The sequence below is a fragment of the Macaca thibetana genome, chromosome 14, assembly GCF_024542745.1.
Source record: "Macaca thibetana thibetana isolate TM-01 chromosome 14, ASM2454274v1, whole genome shotgun sequence".
Taxonomy (NCBI): Eukaryota; Metazoa; Chordata; class Mammalia; order Primates; family Cercopithecidae; genus Macaca; species Macaca thibetana.
The window spans coordinates 74,941,705-74,968,911 of record NC_065591.1 but is presented as its reverse complement, the minus strand read 5'-3'; the positions used below and the strand labels follow the sequence as shown (position 1 = coordinate 74,968,911).

General features: G+C 37.5%; 1 protein-coding gene across 4 annotated transcripts in view; it reads right to left on the bottom strand.

Moving 5' to 3' along the window:
- Positions 1-2,203: 2,203 nt before the first annotated feature.
- The window catches only part of PCF11 (PCF11 cleavage and polyadenylation factor subunit), a 29,195-nt gene continuing 4,191 nt past the window's right edge, over positions 2,204-27,207 (bottom strand). Inside the window, exons 2-16 of one of the 4 annotated variants that reach the window (XM_050755770.1) lie at positions 26,968-27,093; positions 24,557-24,745; positions 23,975-24,169; positions 21,661-22,775; positions 21,072-21,255; positions 20,485-20,968; positions 18,383-19,950; positions 16,442-16,538; positions 10,653-10,772; positions 10,068-10,173; positions 6,740-6,923; positions 6,007-6,162; positions 5,523-5,615; positions 4,949-4,984; positions 2,204-3,332 (exon numbers count right to left, since the gene is read on the bottom strand). In XM_050755770.1, the coding sequence (XP_050611727.1) occupies positions 3,117-3,332; positions 4,949-4,984; positions 5,523-5,615; positions 6,007-6,162; positions 6,740-6,923; positions 10,068-10,173; positions 10,653-10,772; positions 16,442-16,538; positions 18,383-19,950; positions 20,485-20,968; positions 21,072-21,255; positions 21,661-22,775; positions 23,975-24,169; positions 24,557-24,745; positions 26,968-27,093 (4,869 nt within the window). In that variant the 3' untranslated portion in view covers positions 2,204-3,116. The remainder of the gene's footprint in view (positions 3,333-4,948; positions 4,985-5,522; positions 5,616-6,006; positions 6,163-6,739; positions 6,924-10,067; positions 10,174-10,652; positions 10,773-16,441; positions 16,539-18,382; positions 19,951-20,484; positions 20,969-21,071; positions 21,256-21,660; positions 22,776-23,974; positions 24,170-24,556; positions 24,746-26,967; positions 27,094-27,207) is intronic. The other 3 variants (XM_050755768.1, XM_050755771.1, XM_050755772.1) reach the window with 3 other exon arrangements.

Sequence of the window (27,207 nt, the reverse complement as noted above, 5' to 3'; positions counted from 1 at the left end):
TAGTATTAAAATTCATTTTAAATTCACTATAAGTAATTCTAATGCACAGCCAAATGTGGGGCAGAACTGGATCACTGCCTTACCTCTGGCCTCCTACCTCAAAGAGAAAATAAGAATTGAACTCAATCCCAACTGTAAATACTAGTGGCCATCTTGGAGAACACTGGCCCACCTCCATTCCAAAGCTAATCCTTCCTGTGATTTCATTTTTTTTGCAACGTTCCTCTGGTTTTTCATATATTTGGTAGAGACGGAGTTTCACCATGTTGCCCAGGCTGGTCTTGAACTATACTCAAGCAATCTACCCACTTCATCCTCCCAAAGTGCTGGAATTACAGGCATGAGCCACTGCCCAGCCCTTCCTGTGCTATTGTTGATGCTATCTCATTACAACCTTGAGACTGGTATACTGGTCATCTCCATCTTCAACCCATTTCTCCACTGAGCTCCTCTTAACATGCTAATGCCTTTCCTATTTGTCTAACTACAATTTAATCTCTGGAGTTAAACTTCATTTAAAAAAATAGCTTTTAATATTTTGTTACCTCTTATCCACACTACCCATTGCACCAGGTGTTGGCACCCATACTCAGCTGTTCTTGGGTCAACAGAGTATTTCTCAATCTTACATATTTTCTTGACTTTATTTTGTTGACTATCTTGTCCATTGAAATTTTCTTCCCGCTCACACCTGTAATCCCAGCACTCTGGGAGGCCAAGGCGGGCAGATCACTTAAGGTCAGGAGTTCAAGACCAGCCTGGCCAACATGGTGAAACCCCGCCTCTACTCAAAATGCAGAACAGCCAGGCGAGGTGGTGGGCGCCTGTGATCCCAGCTACTTGGAAGGCTGAGACAGGAGAATCACTTGAACCTGGGAGGGGGAGGTTGCCGTGAGCCGAGATTGTGCCACTGCACTGATCAGCCTGAGCAACAGCAAGACTGTCTCAAAAAAAGAAAAAAAAAAAATTTCCCATTGCTGGTTTTCCCATTTGCTTTCTGACCTTCCCACCTACCAGTCTTTGTTCCCCTATCCTTGACCTTCTTCTCCATGTGGATACCATTGATACACTTTTAGGTTTGCATGTCACCTTCCTTTTAGAATGTTCCATACCTGTAAGCAGTTGATAAAAGCTATGATGGTTTCCCCAGAAAAATGTACAACAGGAAGGTTTGCCTGCATTTTTGGATTCACAGACCTCAGTTCTATGGCAGTGTTCCTATACTTAAGTTCAGCTGTCACCTGTGTTTACAACTCAAATCCAATGGCTACCAGTTTTCCCACTGGACCTCTCTGCATTTAGCAGTCTCTAAAATTGTATTCACTTGATTCTTAAAAAACAAAAACTTAAATGCAGATAGGATGTCACCTCTGTTTAAAATTTCTAGTTGCTGCTCTGGTCATCAGTTTAATAAAAATTCCTTAACATGACCAAGAAGGCTCTTCACTACTTACAAATAAAGGCCGGGCACGTGGCTCATGCCTGTAATCCCAGCACTCTGGGAGGCCAAGGCAGTAGGATCACTTGAGCCCAGCAATTCGAAACCGGCCTGGACTACATAGTGAGACTCCATTTCTACTAAAAAAAAAATTAAAAATAATGGTTCATCATAATATCCTATTCAAAACTGAGTTTTAACCATAAGAAGTCAACTTTTGAAAGCACAAAGTATTTCAGGCCTTTACATTTGCTGTTCATTTTCCAAAGATACCCTTCCTATCAGTATGGATTCTACTCCTGGTTATCCTCCAAGACTCAAATATCACCACATTTGTAGTATCTTCCTTAAGCCACCTTCCAGTAGTTTGGTGTGCTTATTTCTATCCTAACAATTTGGGGGTATCTTTTGAAATTGCAGAAATTGTATGGAATTAGATGAAACAAAGCCACGTTCAAATTCTAATAAAAATTTTGAAGTGAGTGGCTTAATTTCATCTGTAAACTGGGGACACCATCTACCACATAGTTATTGGATGTGAATACCAGAGAAAATATATGTAGAAAGTGCTAGTGCCTGCCACATAGTATGTGCTCAATAAAACTCAGTGTTTTATATGCTTATGTCCAATAAATGGCAGAAAAGACTAACCTGTCTCAGAGTGCCTGGCTCATAGCAAGTACCATGTTCATGTTTTAAAAAACAGATGAAAGACAACAAAAAAGTCACATTCTAAAGCTTTTCAATAAAGAAATACAAACAAAGTTTCTTCATCATTCTATTTATTACATGTATGAATATTAACATCTCATGGTGTCCATCTAAGTCAAAACCAACAAAAGAAAAAAGTTAACCATATCTCAAGCGAACATTCTTACAGATTCCCGTTACTTAAAATAGAAATATGTTCATCTGCATTAAATCATTTGACAATTTGAAAAATGTCTTCCAAAAAAAATCACCTTTAGTACTTAAATATATTTGTTAATTGTTTGATGGCATCAGTGTCCAAGTTCAAGAATAAAAGTTGCTTCATTAGATATTTTCAAAAGTGAACATCTGGATGGTTCTCTATAGCTGGAGATGTGTGTGTGTGTGTATATATATTCATATATATATATATATCTGCAAATATGTCCTATTTTGTCTTTAAAATTTTTTCAAAATCTGGCTTTTCTATTTGAGAAAAGCCCTACGGTGCTCTCTCACAACCCCCTTTTGAAGGATGAAACTTCAAACTTTGCTTCTTTAATCAGTGGGAGGCTACTAGAAAAAAAATCTTATGTTGAGGTTGCTGTTCAATTCCTTTTTTACCCAATAAAAAGTACAGAAACTATTTGATGGTGTGCATAAATATTACACTCCATGAATAGCAAAAATATTTTTTATTTATAATTTACAGTTGCACAGTGAAAAATCGTACATTTTTACACATACAATTTCATTTTGTTAAATTTGCACACATCTACAGAACTTTCACACAACAAGCACCTGAAACTCTGCAGGCAGTAGGAAATGCAAATACTAAAATGTATTTATTAACCAAATGATAGCTGAAGGCCCTGCCTCAGCTAGACAATTTATATAGATATGTCTATATATACATAAAAAAATTCTTCACCTTCTAGATCCAACAGCAGCTTTTTTAAAAAAGAAAAACATACCTTTCTGATTTTATTTAAACTGACTCAACTGTGTCATTTTCTGTTTTAATTTCAGAGGGTGTTGCTATGCTTTCCTCTGTACAAGCTGGTGGTGTATCAATTCGTTCTTCCTTAACTTTGGGACTTTCACAGGGTTCCTGCAATTCGTTTTTGACAATGTTCAACATAATATTCAAGGGGTTTTCAGCTGGTGTCTTGCTGGGAGATGGTGTACAATCAAATGAAGATGTCTACAAAATGAAAGGCCCTATGAGTACTGATGAAAGTTAAAAATTCTCACATTAAATGACATTTAGTTTTGTAAGACCCTTGTATGGACAAGAGAACACACAACCAAATGCAAATGAAACACCTGCCTCCCAACAAAATGTGCCATAAAGACAACCAAAAATAAAATATATATTGCACATTCAATATGTACTCAGCAGTGAGCTAAGCAGTTAGCAGCTAAGTTGGAGGACATTATACAGCCAAAAAAAGTTGATTAGACATGCTTCTACATTTTAATCTCTACATAGATGTTAAACTCATACATATATCCTGGGACTTGTTACTACCCTAATTTCAAATAGTCTGAGGATTTTTTAAATCCCCACAAACCATGATCCTCAACACTAGTCTTCTGACAACTTAAATAAACCTTCCAAAATGCCTCCAACCCATTATCTCTAAAAACCTATTTGTTCCATTACTTGGTTTTAAAAACAGCCTACAAATATGACCATTTGAACTTTTTTTTTTTTTTTTTTTTTTTTTTTTTGAGACAGAGTCTCACTCGTGTTGTGCAGGCTGCAGTACAGTGGCATGAACTCAGCTCACTGCAACCTCCACCTCCTGGGTTCAAACAATTCTCCTGCCTCAGCCTCCCAAGTAGCTGGGACTATAGGCACCCACCATCACGCCTGGCTAATTTTTGTATTTTTAGTAAAGACAGGGTTTCACTATGTTGGCCAGGCTGGTCTCGAACTCCTGACCTCAGGTGATCCACTCGCCTTGGTCTCCCAAAGTGCTGGAATTATAGGCGTAAGCCACCACGCTCAGCCGACCATTTGAACTTTTAAGGCCAAAAACGTATCGTTTTTAGATTCCATATGTGATCATTAAATAAAGTATACCTATTTTGGCCGGGCACGATGGCTCATGCCTGTAATCCCAGCACTTTGGGAGGCCAAGTGGGGGTGGATCACTTGAGGTCAGGAGTTCAAGACCAGCCTGACCAATGTGGTGAAACCCTGTCTCTACTAAAAGTACACAATTAGCCAGGTGTGGTGGTGCACGCCTGTAATCCCAGCTACTTGGGAGGCAGGGGCAGGAGAATCGCTTGAACCCAGGAGGTGGAAACTGCAGTGAGCTGAGATCGCTCCATTGCACTCCAGCCTGCCCAATAAGAGCGAAAATTTGTCTCAAAACAACAAAAAGAATATACCTATTTAGATGGCTGAATAGAGATGGAAGAAAAAAAAAAAGTAAATGCTACCCATAGCTCTAGAAACCTATCCCCACTGTGATCCTTATCTTCACTTTTCCTCACATTTCTTTGGGCCTAGTGGACTAGTAAAAGATACCATGATTCAAGTGAATAAAATGCAAAGAATGATAAATTTCAAAATTTTAATTGTTTGCATATCACAGAAAATGATATTCATATATGTCAATTCTGTCACTCTGGCACCAGTTTTTACTGAACAACCTAAGTGCTACATCAAAAAACAAAAACAGTTCAATATATTAAGTTTCAAGTAACAATACTGCTCTGATGCAAAAAAAAAAAAAAAAAAAAAAAAAACTGAAAAGCAAAATTTATTAATGCAAATGAGGGCAAATACAGTAACCAAAAAGAACTTACATTTTGATAATCTTCATAACATGATGGATGATAAATCTGAAGCAAAAAGAAAAAAAGTAAATATGTGCGTATTCATTTCTAGTGGGCTATTCTGATACGATTTTTCTTTTTAACTTTAAACCAGAAGATAGTCTTTGGAAACAAGACAAAAATTATTTGGTCCTAAAATGGATAAAACCAAATTTTCATCCTTATGCTTAAAGAGTCTGAAAAACTCTTGGCCCTAGTATTTAAGTATCTTTGCTTTGTTTTCAGCACAGTACAGTTTGATGATGAAACATAAATCCACAATCAAAATAGTGTGGGTGGAGAGAAAAACGACTAGATTCAGAAGACCTAGTCCTGGGTCTGTCACTGACCAATAGTGCAACCTCCTATGTAAAGTGAGTACAGAACCGGGTAATTGCTAAGATCCCTTCTAATTCAAGCATTCTATTACTAAAGTCCAATACCTTTTTTATTACGACCAAAAATCAAACAAAAAGTATTACAAACCCCCTCCTTTCAAAGTAATGTGTTAACCCAACAAAAAAATACTAATCTTAACACTTCCTTATAAAGAAATGAAAATTACCTTTCCATCTACTCTAATAGCATTTTTCAAATGCCATTCCTCCTCCTCTTCATCCCAGTATTGTTCAAATTGTTCTTGACAGATTTCACAACTCTAAAATATAATCATATAAAATGAAATTTACATAATAGGCCATATTTAACCCCATTAAGTAAAAATATACAAACATTTTGTTAAGTGGAGTAAGCAATTTATGAGCGTTCCAAACGTTTGAATAATGTCCAATATATACTATGATTCAAAATACATTTACAGGATTCTGTCAATCTTTCCAGCAAAAAGAGTAAACATTTCACTTCTTGTGGCCACTGTAGTTATGAAACTCAAAGCTAGATTATAAAAGTAAAATTGAAGAGTAGAGCTTTCAAGAAGTCTTAAAATCATTAAAACAGGGATATAAATATAGTGATATGTTTATGAGTATTTACTTAAAGGAAGTGAGGGACACACCCACTGGGAGAAAATTTAAACGTTCTTCTCTTACCTCAACTGCTCCAGCTGGTCCAGCAGGTACACTTTGGAACTCTTTTTCTTTAGCAGCCTCTTGAGTTTTGAGCACAACTTCTTCATGCACCTTTTCAAAAAACTGGCTCTTTGCCCGTTCTTCCAGATCAGCTATCTCCTCAAATTCTATCCAGTCCTTAAAAGGAGTTGATTTTCAAAAGATTATTCCATTTATTTCTGAATTTTTACTGTGTATCTTCAATATAATGCCATTTAAAGGTAGGGGTACGTTATTTTCTACATTATGCTCTAATATTATTTAAAATTATACTTTGAGACATATAACTAATGACAACATAAAACAACCAATAATTAAGATCTTTTCCAGTAACTCTATAGTTACAACTACTAATTCAAAAAAGGTAAGTTTCAAATACATTGTTTTTTACAAAAAACAGTGCCAGAGCCTTGGAATTTTAGAGCTAGAACAAGCCTGTATGCTACACTCTAATCTTAATTAAAAAATAAAAAAAATCTTCAAAATTCATTTTTTTAAAAATCTGTTTATATTCTAGAGGTCAAATTTTATTCAGGAAATGTACATGTTAGAGTCCAACAATTATTAAAATTATTAAATTTTAATTATTGAATTATTAAATTATCTATTAAAATCATTAAATTTTAATAATTATTAAAATTACTAAAATTAATATACTTTTAGAATGATATAATTTAAGCCTAAAAGATACTATGGAGGCACATGGGTTACTTACTGTTAAACTGTAGTACCAACGTCTATGAGTGACTTTTCTGCTAACATCCTTTTCAGTTCTATTTTGCCGATAATGCCAGTCCAAATGATCCGCATAAACATCTGTCTGTGATGTTGTAAACCTCATTCCACAAGAGTAACACTGAATACCAGTGTACAGTCGATTTATAACACTGTCATAACGTCTATTTTGAAAAAGAAATAATCTTTAGTGTTGATAATATGGCTTAATGGCCTTTAAAAGCCAATTACAAATATTTCAGTTTTCCATATCGTAACAATGGTGAAACCAAGAGCTGGCTGAAACAGTTAATACCCAAAGATCAGTATTATTCTCTAACAATGTGATTGACCTTCTTTACCTTAACTTTGGTGACTTTTGCAACATGGAACCTATCTTCTTATTGATAGCCCTGACCCAGTTACTTATTTCCTTTTAGCTAAAAATGAAATGATCCTGTGCTAGCTAACAAGGCAATAGTTAGCTTATTCTAGTTTGGAGTCAAGATGGACATGCAGTACAGTTAAATTTCACCTCTCTAGATCTTTGGCATTCTGAATAATTCAACTTCTCCACTCTGGTGTAACAGTGAAAAAAGTACAGAAGAAATAATACTATGGATAACTCAAGAGAAAACTTAGAAGACCACTGGGAAACAAGTTTGCCGTGGTCAGCAAATAATTAAGTTTTTTAAATTCTGGGCTCCCTATTTGGGAAGAAACAGGTATATATAGAAGACAAAGTAAGAGAACAAACAGAGCAGTTAATTAACTCCAAGAAAAAAAAAAATAGTCGGTCACGGTGGCTCACACCTGAATTCCAGTACTTTGGGAGGCCAAGGCAGGAAGATCACGAGGTCAGGAGTTCAAAACCAACCTGACGAACGTGGTGAAACCCCGTCCCTACTAAAAATACAAAAATTAGCTGTGTGTGGTGGCACACGCCTGTAATCCCAGCTACTCAGGAGGCTGAGGCAGGAGAATCACTTGAATCGGGAGGCAGAGGATGCAGTGAGTCAAGATCACGCCACTGTACTCCGGCCTGGGCCACAGAGTGAGACTCCATCTCAAAAAAAAAAAAGGTAGAATAAAGCAAAGAACACGGGTACTTTGTTATAGCAACAAATAAACATCTAGTCACAATATTAATACTGAATAATAAAAAATAGTCTTATAACTACATGGAGGGGAGTTAGTAGGACAGGACAAGAGTTGGCTATATCCACCCCCTGCCCATTTTTTCGGAGACGGAGTCTAGCTCTATGGCCCAGGATGCAGTGCAGTGGCCCGATCTCAGCTCACTGAAGCCTCCGCCTCCTGGGTTCAAGCAATTCTCCCTGCCTCAGCCTCCTGAGTAGCTAGGATTACAGGTGCCCACTACCACGCCCAGCTAATTTTTGTATTTCTAGTAGAGAAAGGGTTTCACCATGTTACCATGTTGGCCAAGCTGGTCTTGCACTCCTGACCTCAGGTGATCCACCTGCCTCAGCCTCCCAAAGTGCTGAGATTACAGGCATGAGCCACCGCACCTGGCCTAAATCACTTTTGGAAAGTTAAGATATTGGCCGGGCGCGGTGGCTCAAGCCTGTAATCCCAGCACTTTCGGAGGCCGAGACGGGCGGATCACGAGGTCAGGAGATCAAGACCATCCTGGCTAACACGGTGAAACCCCGTCTCTACTAAAAAAATACAAAAAAAAAACTAGCCGGGCGCCGTGGCGGGCGCCTGTAGTCCCAGCTACTCGGGAGGCTGAGGCAGGAGAAAGGCGTGAACCCGGGAGGCGGAGCTTGCAGTGAGCTGAGATCCGGCCGCTGCACTCCAGCCTGGGCGGCAGAGCAAGACTCCGTCTCAAAAAAAAAATTAAAAAAGAAAGTTAGGAGATTATGTCCAGATGTGATAAATCAAGAAACAGAAAATTATGTATATTATAAGAAATAGGTGGCTCAAACCTGTAATCCCAGCATTTGGGAGGCCGAGGCGGGGAAGATCACTTGAGCCCAGGACTTCGAGAACAGCCTGAACAACATGGTGAAACCCCATCTCTACTAAAAATACAAAAATTAGCTGGGCGTGGTAGTGGGCACCTGTAATCCTAGCTACTCAGGAGGCTGAGGCAGGAGAATCACTTGAACCTGGGAGGTGGAGGTTGTAATGAGCCGAGACAGTGCCACTGCACTCCAGCCAGGTGTGCAAGACTCCGTCTCAAAAAAAAAAAAAAAAAGAGGTAAATGCCAGAAAAAATAGTTTGAAAAGATAAACAAATAAAATGATTGCCTCTAGGGTACAGTGTTGGGTGAAGGAAAAAGGAATGCCATCTTTTATTAAAAGCTTTTATGTGCAAGTATTACTTTGAAAAAAATGATTTTACATTATAGTATGCAATTCAAATTAAAAAAAATGATTCTAAGAATGAAAAACTCATTTGCTGTTTTATTTTTTATAAAGTACTCACAGGATTAATGAATTCATTCACTAGAAAAAGCTTTAAATATTTTTTATAATACAATAGAAAATTATGAAAAGATATGCACCAAATGTTAACAGCTGTTATCCATAAAGTGAGAGTTGTGTTTTCTTGATTTTATTTACAGTATGTTCTAATTTTCCACAATTAACATTACTTATAAAATGAAAAATAGATTTTAATTGTAAATGCTGGACTATGAAAATCTCATTTCTAAACCTCAAAAATATAAGAATATCAATACAGAAACAATGATAAACAGAAAATGAAACTAAACAGGAATACATGAGTTATCAACACCTAGTATTTAAACTCCCTAAGTTTTCTGTATCACAAATTAAAAAATGAAAACTTTGAGGGGCCGGGTGCGGTGGCTCACACCTGTAATCCCCAGCACTTTGGGAGGCCAAGGCAGGTGGATCACCTGAGGTTAGGAGTTCGAGACTAGCCTGGCCAAGATGGTGAAACCCTGTCTCTACTAAAAATACAAAAATTAGCCAGGTATGGTGGCACACGCCTGTAGTCCCAGGAGAATCGCTTGAATCTGGGAGGCAGAGGCTGCAGTGAGTCAAGATCACACCACTGAACACCAACCTGGGCGGCAGAGTGAGACTTTTGGGGGTGGCCTTTGGCCAAAGTACTTGTACACCAGACATATTTTAAAATAAGATTTTAAAAAAGGCTTCCCAAAGACTATGTTATGTATATTTTACCACAGTGGAAAAAAAAAAAAAAAAAAACTTCCTCAATGTTAAAACAGTAAAAGGGATAAGGGAAAGGGAAAGCACTAATAGTAACAATGTCCACTGTAACAGTGTTATTAAAGTCACTGCCTCTTTATCTTAAAGAAAATTAGATTACATACTGTTTCAATTCTTCAACTGTAAAATTAGTAAGATCTGGAACATCTTGATCTTCATTTTGATCTTCCTCCTCTTCAGGGGGAGGCTGAGCAGCTACTTCACTTACTTCTTCAATTAAGAAGAGACACACAAATTTCTTAATACCATTCTCCATATATTCTTATAGAGAAATCTACCTAATCTATTCAGTGCTTCTGATCTCAAGTTTACTGGCCAAGGAACCTAAAACAATTTTTTATTTTGATATGTGATGTTAACTCTGTTCTCTTAAAAGTCATCTATAATAAAAGTCATTTATTTCATCAATATTCAAAATCTTTTCAAAAGTTAAATTAACATAAAATTACTAGTAAAAAGCCTGCACATTAGGTATGTTAATTAACTGAAAAATATGTCCACTATAAGATAGTTCAATCTTAGGAAATCTAAAAGAATTTCATTATAAACCAAAAATCAAAACTAAAAGGTATACCTACGAATTCAATTATTGTAAGGACCTTTATCATAACTTATATCATTATATTACATCATACATTTCAAAAACTTAATGAAGCTTTGTGTACATTTAAGTATAAAATCACACTTACGTGTTGTAGCTGAATCAGGTTGGGACAATTTGAGAATTCCTGTTTTTAGCAATTTTGAAAACAATTCATTTACATCCACTTGACTGAGATGATTATCAGGATACGCCTTAGGGAGTGCTCCTAACAGAAAAAAAAAAAAAGAAAAAGAAAAAAAACCACTCTTAAAGTGAATGTAGAACTTAAAGATGCAAATTATACTAAGCATTTTTCAAAGTTTTCTTCAAGATGTCCTGCCAACAGTAAATTTGACAAAACCTTATTAATTAGTTTAATTTCAAAAGCCCCTAAGATTATCCTTTTAATTTAGGTCTACAAGTCAGCACGACTTGAGAATATATTCCTTTTTCCTTTTTTCATTTTTTATTATATTTTTAAGTTCCAGGGTACATGTGCACAAAGTGCAGGTTTGTTACATAGGTATACATGTGCCATGTTGATTTGCTGCACCCATCAACTCGTCATTTACATTAGGTATTTCTCCTAATGCTATCCGTCCCCCAGCTCGCCACCCCCCGACTGGTCCGGGTGTGTGATGTTCCCTGCCCTGTGTCCAAGTGTTCTCATTGTTCAATTCCCGCCTGCAAGTGAGAACATGCAGTGTTTGGTTTTCTGTCCTTGTGATAGTTTGCTTAGAATGATGGTTTCCAGCTTCATCCATGTCCCTGCAAAGGACATGAACTCATCCTTTTTTATGGCTGCAAAGTATTCCATGGTGTATATGTGCCACACTTTCTTAATCCAGTCTATCATTGATGGACATTTGGGTTGGTTCCAAGTCTTTGCTATTGTGAATAGTGCTGCAATAAACATACATGTGCATGTATCTTTATAGTAGCATGATTTATAATCCTATGGGTATATAACCAGTAATAGGATTGCTGGGTCAAATGGTATTTCTAGTTATAGATGCTTGAGGAATCGCCACACTGGACTTGAGAATATATTCTAAAAAACACTGAAAACAATGACCCTTTATGCTCCCTTCTCCCATGCAATGCAGCACCACCCCATCTCCAACTTTCCACCTTTCTAATTCTCTCTTCCTCATCTTCTAAGTATACTGGAAAAGATAGTTTTATATAGATGAAATAGTTTATCACCTCTTAGCACTAAGCTTAAGTGGAAGTACTCCTGACCTCAATGCTCCCTGACATAACAGAACTGAAACAGGTAGATGAATCAGATGGCTCAGAGTATACCTGCTCCTATGACCTTTGCTAAAAAGTATACTGCCCTTGCAAAGCAGCTCAGGCTATTGCTGAAAAGGTGTCATGGTTACTAAAGCTTCAATAACTTGAATAAATTAGATAAGCCTAACAATCTTGTTTTGCTTGATGAGGAATCCTCATTGGTGAGGAATCATTCCAGTCCCATATTTTTCCAAGCACTATTCTAATAATTGTGATTCTTTGTGTGTGTGTGTGTGTTTTGAGATGGAGTCTCGCTCTGTCGCCCAGGCTGAAGTGCAGAGTGCTCGGCTCACTGCAAGCTCCACCTCCTGGGTTCACGCCATTCTCCTGCCTCAGCCTCCCGTGTAGCTGTACTACAGGTGCCCGCCACCACGCCTGGCTAATTTCTTTTTGTATTTTTAATAGAGACGGGATTTCACCGTGTTAACCAGGATGGTCTCGATCTCCTGACCTCGTGATCTGCCTGCCTCGGCCTCCCAAAGTGCTGGGATTACAGGTGTGAGGCACCACGCCCAACCATAATTGTGATTCTTTAACTCAACTATGAAAACAATACTTTAGGCCAGGTGCAGTGGCTCACAGCTACTCGGGAGGCTGAGGCACAAGAATCATTTGAAACCGGGAGGCGGAGGTTGCAGTGAGCCAAGATCTCACCACTGTACTCCAGCCTGGACAACAGAGTGAGAAGACCGTGTCTCAAAAAAAGAGAAAACAGTATTTTAATGTATTTGTATGTCACTGTGATGCATCTCACTACACCTACAGAAAAGTTCTGAACCACTAAAAATTCCTCTTAATGGCAAAAATTCAATTTGCATCCACATACACATAATCCCTACCTTTAGACACTGTATACTCTACACTTACCCTACTGCCTTATATATAGTAAGCTAATTAATGTCTGTTCAAACTAAATGTCTGAATACATGAATGAATACATCAACTTCAATAGTTAATCAATTACAGTAACATTTAGCTCACTAGTTTAACCTTTACTTTCCATTAAATCTAAGGTGCATAATTAGCTATTCACATGTCTGAGGGTAGGCAAGTCTAGTAACCAAGCGCATAAACTGTGGAACCAGACTCCTGGGATTTTAACCAGAAATTCCACTTTCTAGTTGTATGACGTAATCAAGTTCCTTGTCTATGCCTCAGTTTCCCATGCCTGTACAAAGGGTAATAATAGTTCCTACCTAAGTACCAATGCTAGATTGTTATGAGGTTAAATGAATTAATATTTGTAAGGAACTGAGGTGTTTAGCATTATTATGTGGTTTTTGTTAAACCAAAAAAAAAAAAAAAATCAGTAGCCTTTCTATACTATAAAGCTCTTTGAGGTCAAGTGTGGTGGCTCCCAATACTTTGGGAGGCCAAGGTGGGAGGACTGCTTGAGCTCAGGAGTTTGAGACCAGCCTGGGCTACATAGTGAGCACCCTCTTTAAAAATAAATAAATAAATAAATAAAAATTTTTAAAAAACTTTAAAAATAAAGCTCTTTGAAGGATGAACCTTATTAAATTCATCCTAGCATACAGCAGATGACTAATATATGTCTGAATGAATAAATGAACATGGGTATATTTCCTACTAGAAAAGGGATGTTTACACTTTCCAGTTAGAGAAGGAACCTTGAGAGAAGCTAAATATAGCACACTGAAAACTGCTGACACCTCTTGTAAGAGTAAGAAGAACTTGAAGAACGAAGACACACCTAATGTCCCATTCAATACATCCAAAAGAGGGGAATAATTGTGATTTCCTCTGTGACACTGCTATGCCCTGTACACATACACATAGAACCCAAGGTTGTAAAAGCAAAACAAGGCTGGGCACAGTGGTTCATGCCTGTAGTCCCAGCACTTCGGGAGGTCAAGGCAGGTGGATCACCTGAGGTCAGGATTCAAGCCACCCTGACCAATATGGTGAAACCCTGTCTTTGTTAAAAATACAAAAATTAGCCAGGTGTAGTGGCATGCACCTGTAGTCCCAGCTACTGGGGAGGCTGAGCCCGGGAAAATTGCTTGAACCCGGGAGGAGGTTGCAGTGAGCTGAGATCGTGCCATTGCACTCCAGCCTGGGTAAGACAGCAAGACTCGTCTCAAAAAAAAAAAAAAAGAGGCCGGGCGCGGTGGCTCAAGCCTGTAATCCCAGCACTTTGGGAGGCCGAGACGGGCGGATCACGAGGTCAGGAGATCGAGACCATCCTGGCTAACACGGTGAAACCCCGTCTCTACTGAAAATACGAAAAACTAGCCGGGCGAGGTGGCGGGCGCCTGTAGTCCCAGCTACTCGGGAGGCTGAGGCAGGAGAATGGCGTAAACCCGGGAGGCGGAGCTTGCAGTGAGCTGCGATCCGGTCACTGCACTGCAGCCTGGGCGACAGAGCGAGACTCAGTCTCAAAAAAAAAAAAAAAAAAACAACAACAACAACAAAAAAAAGAAACAAGAAAATTTGTGGATTCTGTAGAGCATCTCATGCCACTAACGCCAATATAACAAATCCGCTGCTCAAAACAAAAACTGAATTCTAAAGGAAAATACATTAACATAATACTTAACAAGTTACAAAGTACTTTTGCATATACTGTACCATTCGATTCTCTAAAAAAAATAAAAAATAAAAAAAACTGATACTACCATATCCTGCTTTTTTTTTGGTTTTTGGTTTTTTTTTTTTTTTTTTTTTTTTTTGAGACAGAGTCTCACTCGTTGCCAGGCTTAAGTGCAGTGGCATGATCTCAGCTCACTGCAACCTCCACCTCCTGGGTTCAAGTGATTCTCCTGCCTCAGCCTCCTGAGTAGCTGGGACTACAGGGGCCTATCACCACACCCAGCTAATTTTTGTATTTTTAGTGGAGACAGGGTTTCACCACATTGGCCAGGATGGTCTCCATCTCTTCATCTTGTGATCCACCCGCCTCAGCCTCCCAAAGTGCTGGGATTACAGGCATGAGCCACCATGCCCGGCCCATATCCTGTTCACAGAGGAAAAAACTGAACCTCAGGGGAGATACCTGCTTAAAGCCTGCCCATTTATAAAGTAACAGAGTAGAGATTCCAATCCTGGTCTTCTGGGCTTTAGATCCCAAATTCTCTCCTTCTCTTTTCATTATAGTAACAAAATAATAATAATAAATATTAATTAGTCATAATTGTCCATGTAGAAATTAAAAATTAAAAGCTTCCAAATTAATTGAATTTCTTGACACAATTTAAGAGCTAATGTATACTGGTCGAGCACGGTGGCTCACGCCTGTAATCCCAGCACTTTGGGAGGCCGAGGCTGACGGATCACGAGGTCAGGAGATCGAGACCATGGTGAAACCCCATCTCTACTGAAAACACAAAAAATGAGCCCGGCGCAGTGGCAGGCGCCTGTAGTCCCAGCTACTCGGGAGGCTGAGGCAGAAAAATGGCGTGAACCCGGGAGGCGGAGCTTGCAGTGAGCCGAGATCACGTCACTGCACTCCAGCCTGGGTGACAGAGCAAGATCCCGTCTCAAAACAAAAAAAAAAAAAAAAAAAAAAAAGAACTAATGTATAAAAAAGATATTGGCTAGGATTTCCTAATTACTTCAGAAGTTTTGGAAAACTCCATAAATTTACTGTAAACTGATTAACTCAATGCTGCAATAAAACATGTTTCTGAAACAGCTGTTTCAATGATTCAGAAATGAAAGCAAGTATCACTAATGTATATACTTCCCATTTACCACATATTAAAACTAAAATTCATTCTGCCAGGCATGGTGGCTCACACCTGCCATCTCAGCACTTTGGGAGACTGAAGGGGGCAGATCAGTTGAGGTCAGGAGCTCAAAACCAGCCTGGCCAAGATGGTGAAACTCCGTCTCTACTAAAAATACAAGTTAGCCGGGTCTGGTGGCACGCGCCTGTAGTCCCAGCTACTCAGGAGGCTGAGACAGAATTGCTTGAACCCTGCAGGCAGAGGCTGCAGTGAGGCAAGATCGTACCACTGCACTCCAGCCTGGGTGAGAGAGCAAGACTCTGTCTCATAAATAAATAAATAAATAAATAAATAAATAAATAAATAAAACTAAAATCCATTTTAAAAGTCCTTTTATCTAGTACTAAGCCTCACCCCATAGTAACAAAGATGCTTATCAGAGAACCTGGCTAGGAAAGCCACTTTTTGCTATTTGAGTGCCCATAAAAACATAAAAATTAATCAACTTTATTAATGCAGTATCCTCAGTATTCACTTAATAAATTTTTACTGGATCATAACACGTACTCGAAACATCAAATAATTGAGATTTCTGAGGTTTGTCATTTATTTCATTCTATCTCAACACAGATGTCATACCTTCCTTCCCACCTCCCAGTTTCCACCCAATAGGTTTCCTTCCCTCTGTTCTGTGGACTACAAGTCCCCGCTAACCATCTCTAGCTGTAAATAGGGTCATCCACAATGTAAATAAACTTAGAAAAGGAACAAAAATATGTCAGCCAGATTAAATTTCTCTAAATTAAATATACCTTTGCAAAACTGTCATTTCCTAAAATTCACCAAGTTAGCTATTCAACAAAACAATAATCATTTGTCTTTTGAAAAACAAAGTTTAGAAAGTACATACCTGAAGGATTCTGAACAAATCCAGGATTTTGTGGATGAACTGGTAAAAACTGTTGTCCTTGACCAAAAGCTACTGGCTGAGCAACACCACTCAGAACCTTTAAGAAAAACCTTAATTTTAAGAACATACTTTCTACATTTCAAGTAAAACTTTGAACATCCTAATTACATAAAAATATTCATAGATGTCACAAGGCCTGGCTTAGATTAAGAAAGGTAACTAAAGATTTAGTTAGTTTTAGATTTAGAAAAGTAAATCTAAATAAATAAATAAAGATTTAGAAAGGTAACTTGGCTGTGTCACTTCACTTCTAGGTCTTCTACAAACAGGAACAATAAAACCTTCCCTTACCCGTTTCACTGAGGTATAAGTTACTGAGAATGGGTTAAAACTTCTTTGAAAAGTTTAAGGTACCTACTAGAGAGGCAAAGTAAACCCTCAAAAAGGAAAATGTAAGATACCACGCAAACATAAGGTAACTAGCTGTGTTACTTTACACAAGTCACTTTACCTTGCTGGTGCTTTCCCTTATTTCACAAATAGAAGAACTGACATAGAGCAATATGACCTATACACAATCACAAGGGCTAGTTAGGAGCAAAACTGAGGCCAGAACTCCTCACCCTTGCCCGTTTTCCAGATATCAAAAGCCTGTTTTAATTAGCAATCTGAATTACCAAGCAGGTAAGTATCCTGCTTGGCCATTATCTTTGTGTACAGTTATAGCTACATTACAAAGTAATCCTGTAAAAGGTCTTGTAAAAGATGTCAAAGGGAATGTTAAAAAATAGAACCACCATGGAGCAGGAACTGCACTGGCAGACAAATACAGTATTTGCAGTCCAGAGGGAGGCAGGACTTCTACATGTTGCTGGTATGTAAATAAATGTCCATTTATAATCCTTCTTCAGTATACATGTGGACTTTTGGTGGTGAGTACACATAATAAAAACCCCACCAATTCTGTGCAATGTAGAAACAAAACTAAGTACCATTCTAGAGTATGTGTCAATTTCTTTCAAGGGTATACAGTAGAATAGATCTAGACAGGCCAACTGTTTTTTCATACGATTAGAGATTAATAGAAGGACTACTTTCTATTAATAATGTTCCTAATGTGCTTTTAAAATCTTTCTTATTTTGTATTTTCTTCCATACAATCTTACTACTATAAAATAAATCTGTCCTAGTAAGAAAATCTCAGCACCTGGAAAAGAAATAAAACTCAGCCCAGGAGAATTTCAGCACGCAAGCAAAAGTAGTCATTCAAAACCAACCAAGTTAATCACAAATTGTAAACATGCTACCTTAAAGTTATTTCAGTATGCATTTTAAAATGTATACAGAACAAGTGTAAAAGAATACCAACAGGTAACTGCATGCTTCATAACCAGAGTGTATTTGGAAGGCTATTTGCTACTAAGTTTGCTATGTTGACATTAATATCAAACAATTGTGTTTAACTGAAGTGACTGGAAAGGTGGTAAAAAGTAGAAAAACAGGACAAAGAAAAAAATTGCAGACTGTGAAAGCATGGACAAAATTTGATCTTCTTATTTAACTCAGGTTAATGAAATTCATGGTCAAAGAACAGTCCAAGCAATCAGTTCCATGGCTACTTTAAAGCACATCAGGGCCCAACAGTTCTACAATGCAGACCTCTATGAAACACAATTGTGTAATATTTCAAAAGCTTTAAAGCAAAAACAAAACAAAAAAAAAAGCAGAGTTGGAGGTGGGGGTTTGAAACAGCTAAAATCAATTTTGGATTTAAGCTGCAAATTTCATCCCCAAAAGACGCCCACTTCCTTAGCAGGTGGCTTTAGAGTACATTAAAAACTTCTTTCCAATCTATACAATAAACTATGTCCTGAAAATCTTTCTAGAAAGATTAAAAAATGGTTATCTGCATACAACGCAAATTTAGAATAACAGACTTACCTGTTGAGATGCCTGAATATTTCCTACTGTCATTGGAGCAGGTATATTGCCAAAGTTTCCAAATTGAGAACTCTGAAGATTTTTTTCATCAAAATAGTGTCCAGAAGCTCTGTTAAGTGGATTAGAGAAACTCTGGTTTCCAGGGCCATGTGGTCCATTAAAATTTGGTCCTTGAGGTGAATCAAATATTTGTTCATGTCTTTGGAACTGTAGTCCTTGAGATGGGGCATTAAAAGCATTGCCAGGTGGATCATTATATGGACCAGTCTGATTGAAAGATACTGATTCAAGCCTTTGTGAAGGATGATTGTCAAATCTTGTGCCTTGAAGACCAAGAGGAATATCAAACCTTGATGTCTGCTGATGTTGTGGACCATCAAATCTTTGAGGTACACCATCAAATCTGGGCTGAACCTGCTGTCCAGGTGGTCCATCAAACCTCTGAGGCCCTGGCTGACCAGGAGTCCTTTCAAATCTAGGACCTGGCTGACCATGTAATCCATCAAATCTTGGCAAGAGTGACGGCTGACCTGGCTGCCCATCAAACCTTAAAGCATGACAACCTTCAAATCTTGGACCACCTTGACCCAGAGGCCCTTCAATTCTCAGGCCACCTCCTGGTACAGAAGGACCCTCAAACCTCATTCCACCTCCTTGTTGGACTAAAGGGCCTTCAAACCTGATACCAACCCCTGGTTGGCCATGTGGACCCTCAAACCTAAGGTTTCCACCAAGTTGGTTATGTTGTCCCTCAAATCTCAGACCAGCTACTGACTGACCATGGGGGCCCTCAAACCTCATTCCAACTCCTTGCTGTAGCAAAGGGCCCTCAAATCTGATTCCACCTCCTGGCTGACCATGAGGTCCATCAAACCTAATAGCAGCCCCTGATGGACCATGACCCCCCTCAAATCTAAGTCCACCTACAGGCTGACCTCGGGGATTATCAAATCTAAGTCCACCCACAGGCTGACCATGAGGTCCCTCAAACCTTAGACCACCCACGGGTTGACCACGATGTCCCTCAAACCTCAGACCACCCACAGGCTGGCCCCCTGGTCCCTCAAATCGTAAACCACCTGCAGATCCCTCAAACCTCAGACCAGGGGAACCTTCAAACCGAAAACCACCTCCTCCTGCTTGACCAATTGGGCCCTCAAACCGCAGAGGTGTCCCCACTGGTCCTGGAGGACCTTCAAATCTCAAAGGACACCCACCTCCTAGCTGACCTTGTGGTCCTTCAAATCTCAAAGGGCCTCCTCCCCCCATTTGTCCTGGTGACCCATCAAACCGAAGAGAAGCTGGTGTGGGAGGTCCATCAATTCGAGGGCTTAATTTATTAGGTCCTTCAAAAATCATCTTGGTTGGGCCATCTCTTGCTACTGATGGCCTACTAGGTCCATCAAATAATGGTCTGTCTTCAGCTAAAGCTGTAAGTCGCTGATTTGTATCCAGGCCGGCGAATCTTGATGCTGGGCTATCTACAAATGGTTTATCTGAATCTTCATATCGAGGTCGCTTAAGTGGAAAACGATCATTGAATGGAGATCTCTGCTCTTCTCGCACACCTTTTAAAAAGGAAAAAAATTATTTTCACTAAATCTAAAGTTATCTTAAAATCTTCTCTTTTCATATAAATGTTTAGCCAAAGATATAACTATCTCACTATATTAGAAGGGCAGGAACAGACAGACAGCATAAAGCAGCAGGTAAGAGGATGCCCTCTAGAGTCAGACACACCTGAGTAACAAAAAAATTCCCATCCTATCCACATACTAATTATTTCATTTTGAGAGCAAGTTATTTAACCTCTCTTTTATTTCCTCTCTGTAAAATGGGGAGAATATATACTTCATTGTGTTGTTGTGAGGATTAAATCAAATTACATATTGAAAAAACCTAATGAAGTACCTGACACACAACTGGCCTTAGAAATATTAGCTCTCTTCCCTTCCCTTTCCTTAAAGGGAAAAAAGTAACAAAATAAATGGGAAAAAAATGGTACTCTGAACAGTCACAAAAATCCATCCCCACTTAGCTTGTTCATTTTCCCTTCACTGCTGTGTGATTCAATAGGCATAATCTGATTTAACTTTTTCTACCTTTAGCAGAGACTTGCTCGTCATGTCTTCTCCGGCCCTCATGGGGTGAAAGATTCTCAGCATAAGTACGACTCCCAGATATAGGAGAAAGACGTCTTGCTCTTTCACTAAATTGTTCTTTTCTGTCAAACTGTGCTCCACTATTCCTACTTGCATGTTTACTTTTGGATGGCTCACATTCTATTCCAGACAACAAGGCATCAGTCAAAGGGTAGTCAAAAATATCAGGATCTAAGAGATCAAGTCTTGGAAATGAATGCTGAACCTGTGTCCTTTTCAGTTTTGCTTTATGTTCATAGTAGGTTAATTCAGCATCAGATAAGAGAGGTTTCTTTTTTAATCCACCTTTATTTTCTTCTGTAGGACTATCCCGTACATTGCATCTATGTTTACCTTCTTGATACTGAAATAGCTGTCGAATTTGATGCACAACAACAAGGAAGTCATCCTGTGTAATTTCACCAGATGCTAAACGTTCACTCGTCTGTATAGGGGTGATAAAAGGAAATAAAATATTTTAAATATAAAAAAATACCAAAAAAAAAGACAAAAGAGAATAATGACATGGGATTAATCATAGTAACTACCTTTTGAAGTAATTCTCTTTTGCTTGCAAGAGTTAACTCTTTAGGAATCTGAAGATTGGCATCTACACTTAATCGATGCTGTTGCTGCTTTGGGGCTCGAGGCGATAAAATTCCTTTAGTGCTTGACCAGCTCTCCCTATGCCTCAGATGAGGAGGTTTACTATGTTCATCAACCTGCTGTAAGCTGAAACCATAAAAGCAGTATGTTACTTTGAAATGTTTTTTAAAATAATACTCAGGACCATATTTAAAGATTCTTTTCAAAAGGATATGGTTAAAATGGGCATATGTAACCACAAAAAGTAATTAAATGATTAAGAGCATGAAATATGCAATCAGCAAAAACAGATATGAATTCTGATTCTTGCATGTCCTGGACTGCAGCCTTAGGTAGATTAGTTAACCTTTCTAAACTTCAGTTTCCTTACCTGTAAAATAGAAATAATAATAGTATTTAACCCACAGAGATGTAAGAATTAGATGGAAAAAAGTACTAACAGCACCCAATAAACATTTTCCAATTTTTAAATTAACACTATTTTTGACACATATACACTATTACACTTGACTTAAAATGTTAACATCATACCTTTTATTTTCTTCCCAACCAGATTTCCATCTTTTGGCAGACTTGGAACTTTGCCAGTTTTCTACATTCTCCTTTGGTTCAGTGCCTGACTTTGTAGAATGCTGATTTGTAGTTTCTTGTGGCCGCTCCTCTTCAGTCTTTTTCATTCGCCTTGGATCCCGAATATCCTGTTTAGTACTTCTCTTAGCATTTCTGTCTTCCCTAGAAGGTGGTGTAAACTCTTCCATATGTGACTGCTTAACTCCAGATTGGCGAATCTTTCCAGCTTTAGGTGTCGACGTTGGAGACATACTTCTTTGCCTTCGCTTGGGTGACCGCCTATCTCTTCTCTTTGGGGAATGTATAATTGGTGACCTAGACTTGGGTGATCGAGATCTTGATCGCTTTCTAGTACTCGATCTCCCTGGTTTTGTCCCCTGTTTTTCTGACTCATCTGTTATTGTATCCTGTTTTTGTACAATGCCATTTATGATTTTATTTCTACTTCCAGCCAGTCTGTGTTCAGATGACTTCATGTGCTCATCTTTATCCTTTTTTTCTGCAGTTTTTCTCTTCTCTTTCACATCATCGTCTTTGCCATCAGTCTTATCCTGAAGATGTTTTTTTAATCTTGGGTCTCTCTTGTTCATATCAGACAACCTCATACTTTCTGATTCTTGATTTTTCAAGTCTTTTGTGTGAGACAATTTGTTTTTCAAAGGTGATGGTGATTTTGATTTTGATTTCGATTTAGAATCTAATTGTTCAAGTTCTTTCTTGGTTATTTTTTCACCTGATTTACTTTTTTCTTGCTTGGATGAATTTAGTTTTTCAGAGGGTATAGTTTTACTTGTCTTAATATCAGACTGGTTTAATGTGTTCATTAGAAATTCTTTCCTGTGACTTTGATCTTTTCCATGAGAATGTTGGCTCATCCTGTTCAGACGAGGATCCCGGTTAGTTCCTTTCACATCCTGAATTTGTAAGGATGGTCCTGGACGGCTTTTCTCAGATTGCACAGGAACCTGATGAGGAGCTTTAACTGCCATAGAGGGAATCTGTGAAACATGTAATTTAGATGGTGCAGATCCAGGACCTAAATTGGATGTTTCCTGCTGAACACTAAGAGAAACTGCCTAAAACACAAAATAAATGTTCATGTCAACACTGTAAAACATGAAGATTGTCAAGAAATTGCAAACAACTGAAGAATATAATGCTTTATTCAATAAATATATTTACTCAACACTATATTTAAATTGTACACGTCTAATGTATAAATTGAGATTACAATGAAAAGAAAAAGTCCATGATTTAAGTTGCCCATTATTTCTTACTAGTATTTTTTGAGATTTTATAATATAATCTCTAAATAGAATGAAAAAAAATTGTTTATCTTTCTAATTATTCAGGATTCTGAGCCATACTGCTCCTAAGTAATTGCTAAATCACTATACTCCAGCTGCACAAGAATCAGAGTCATTTCAGCTAAATTCTAAGTCCTAAAATTTAGTTTTTCCCAAAGTGGTGCTATTAATGAACTTATAAAATTCTGCCTTCCTGTACCTCACTGTCGAATAAGCTCAGATGCTAAGCAAAATAACTTAGTATAAAGTCATTTCATGTGTAGAAATATATAATCTTCCTGGCCTCCTTAATTTTGTCATTTCTGCTCATGAAGTATAAGCTCATAAAACATTAAAGACTATGCAGAAATATTTGCCACAACATGCCTACCATCTTGGGACTGAAATATTAAGTCCACATAATGTAATGATCAAACAAAACTAAGATGCTAATTTATAAGATGGCAATCTAACAGAAAACTATTTGGAGGAAATAGTGTAGTTTTTTGTTTTGGGGGGTTTTCTTGAGACAGGGTCTTGCTCTGTCACTCAGGCTAGAGTGCAGTGAAGCAATCATATCTCACTGCAGCCTTAAGTGATCTTCCCAACTCAGCCTCTCAAGTAGCTGGGACCACAAGCATGCACTACCATACCTGGCTAATTTTTTTTGTTTGGTAGGGCCTCACTATGTTGTCCAGGCTGGCCTCAAACTCCTAAAATCAAGCAATCCTCCCACCTCGGACTTCCAAAGTGTTGAGATTACAGGCATGATCCACTGCACCTGGCCTATGTGGTTTTTAACCAAGTGAATTTTACAATAAAGATATAAAAGTATTATCTAATAAATATACTATGATTTGTAAAAAAAAAAAAAAGTTAAAAGAGTACACTACTAATAAAAGTAACATTAATAAAATTCAAACATAAACATCACTTCTCTATTGTTACACAGGTTTAAAATATTTAAAATGCCAATCTCCCTTACTTACCAGTTGTGCCTTAGCTTGCTCTAGCTCAAGCTCCAGCTTTTTCTGCTGAAGTTCTAACAACTGTTTTTGCTTTGCCAGTAACTGCTGCCTTATTAGTTGTTCTTGTGTAAGATTCTTTTGTATATCAGGAACAATTGGAGGAGTGGAGATGCTAGGGGAACTGACCACTGTACCAGGTGTTGAAGGCTCCTCGGGCTATAAGAAAAGACAATTTGTTTAAGAAAAATATATCAGCTAAAAAGGAAGCTAGGGAGTAAATAAAAATTATCAGTTTAACTCTCAATAATTATCCAAATTCCTAAATATCACACAGAATTTAACTCTTTAATAATTTATCCAAATTCCTAAATATCACACAGAAAACTTATCAGGAATTTAAAAGCCAAATTAAATGTTACATAATACCTAAACAAGGTGAATACATTTCTAAATAAAAATTCCAAATATATACATATTATTTTTTTTTTTCAAATTGAACCGATTCACTATATTCTATTTTGGCTTTCTGGCATTAAGTTCTGTAAAAGAATTCAAAATGTGATACTTAAAAGCATGTTACATACTATTCATATTAAAACTTACCGATTTATTTAAAAATTTAGGATTCACATGGATGCTAGACGTATTCACATTGGGGGGTAGAGGTTTAATAGGCCAAGCAGGATCTAATGAATTGACTCTGACATCCAGGGCATAAAGTTTCTTCAAAGGGAATATTTCATCCCATGTGGAACGTAACTTAAATAAACTTTTCCTAGTATTTTCATCCACCTAGAACAACAGAACAATTCTATGGCTTGTTAAGTTACTATAGAATATTTTATATATTAAATCTAAGTTATATAAATCTGCTCTACTTCACATATAGAACTGTACTATCCATTGGTAAGTATATTCAACAGTAATAATTTATTAAAGGTGCATTTCTCCTTCAAAAACAGAATAATTAAAGCCATTTTCACCTAGCCTTCATGCAAGCAACCAACCAGGCGAGCCTTTCTATATACAAAACGTTTCCACATCTTAGAGCTTAGTATAATATTCCTAACATTACTCTTACTCTGGAAAAAAATATAAAACAACTAGAAAATATAAAACTAAAAAATATAAAACTACTAGAAAAATTGATTACCTGATGGCTTAAATGTTTTAAATTATTTACATAGTAGTACAAAGTTAAAATTAAGGCAAAACTATCTCACTAACCAATGCTCAGCAATACTATATGGTTGGGTACCTAGGAATAAGTTACTGTGGTATGGAAAGCACTTTAACAACTGAAATTTACAAAATCTTAACCACTGATAAGCCTTAGTTTTAAATAACTTATCTGTTCACGTTTGTGATGGCCTAACAATTTTTAGAAAATCTGCCATTGCCAGGCATGGTGGCTCACGTCTGTAATTCCAACACTTTGAGAGGCCGAGACAGGTGGATCACCTGAGGTCAGGAGTTCAAGACCAGCCTGACCAACATGGTGAAACCCCTTCTTTACTAAAAATACAAAATTAGCCAGGCATGATGTCTCATGCCTGTAATCCCAGCTACTCCAGAGGCTGAGGCAGGAGAATCATTTGAACCTGGAAGGCGGAGGTTGCAGTGAGCCGAGATGGCGCCATTGCACTCTGGCGTGGGCAACAAGAGCAAAACTCCATCTCAAAAAAAAAAAAAGAAAAAGAAAGAAAATTCGCCATCAAGAAACCTAGGACTTGTGAAAACTGAGTTACATTTTCAACATTACAACAGACAGTAAAGCCTTAACTATATTTTAAGTCTTCATATAATTATTTATTATAAGGTCATTTTAATCAATTGTCATGTTAATGCCCACTTAGATTCAGTAAAGGTATGCTACCAAACACCCAAGTGAATTTGAACATACTGAAACTGAAACCAAGAGGTTGGTTAAGCTTCTCCTTAAGACTATAGCCTCTGGTTAGCAGTATTCAGGAAATGTCTACAATATTCTATTAACAAGCATTTTAATGCTATCTGATATGGAGCTTTCCAAATTTCTTCTATATATACTATTTCTTTTCTCTAAGAACTTAAAAACATTTCTCAAATAGCAACTACCTATTTTCTAATAAACATGTAAAATCTAATAATAGTTCTTCCAAAAAAAATTCCAATTCTACAAATCTGACAACTGACACACAGGTGTTCATCTACTAAAATATAACTACCACCAAATACTGTCATTAGGAAACAATCTTTAAACCTAAATATCTCCTAAGTGCCTTTTTGCTCAATGTGAAAGATACAGCCTGACAGGCAGAGAATTACCTCAGCAAATCCCTTGTCTTCCTCAACATAATACTGCTGTAACCAAACCACCACATATGTTACAATGTTATGGAAGAAATTTACAATCTCTAGATATGAAAAATAAGCCTAATTTCTGAACACTAAGGTGGAGGTAAAAGTATTTCCAGAATAACCTATAGCAATTAACTGGTCCACCATTGACACATACCAACAACATTCACCTAAAACATACTTGAACAATGTAACAAAAGAGTAAACATTTCCAGAAAACAAAACAAAAAAACACAGAAGTTTCAGGAACCAATCACAGGTTGAGACACTGAGGGATGATGCTTTTTTCCCCCCAGAGAACAGTCAACATCCTACCTAACACCAGAAATTTAAACAATGAAATTTTAATTACTCTTGATGATTTCAGATCTTTTTGCCTGGTTTATAAGTGATGAAACAGATGTTCAAATGAACAAACTCAATTTTTTTAAAAAGCACAATTCTAAAAGCAAATCCATCTATTCTTAAATGGACAATGTAAACTCCTAGAATCTGTTCTAAAAATCTAACATAAAACATTAACTTCAGCCTCTTTCTTTGAAATGGTACTAACGATAAATGTCCAAAAGTATAAAACATTTCACCACCCAAGAAAACCCAACACAAAGCAAGTATTTATTTAATCAGGAACACATTTTTTTAAAAAACACAAATGTTTCTAAATGCATATGTACCTTTTCAAACACACAAATAAATGTTGCAACTAGATTTTTAGTAAAGGCAGTGAGATACTCTCTTCCAACGTTTTTCACAATAGAATCCATAAGGTACATAACAGGAAGCTTCTCTGAGGAAGGAGCCTGAATAAAAAGAAACTGAGAAGTTTAGTATAATGAATTACCACCAAATAATTACTTTTAAAAGTGAGTTTTTAAACCTACAATACAGACCTCTATTTTTGTTGATACTAAATA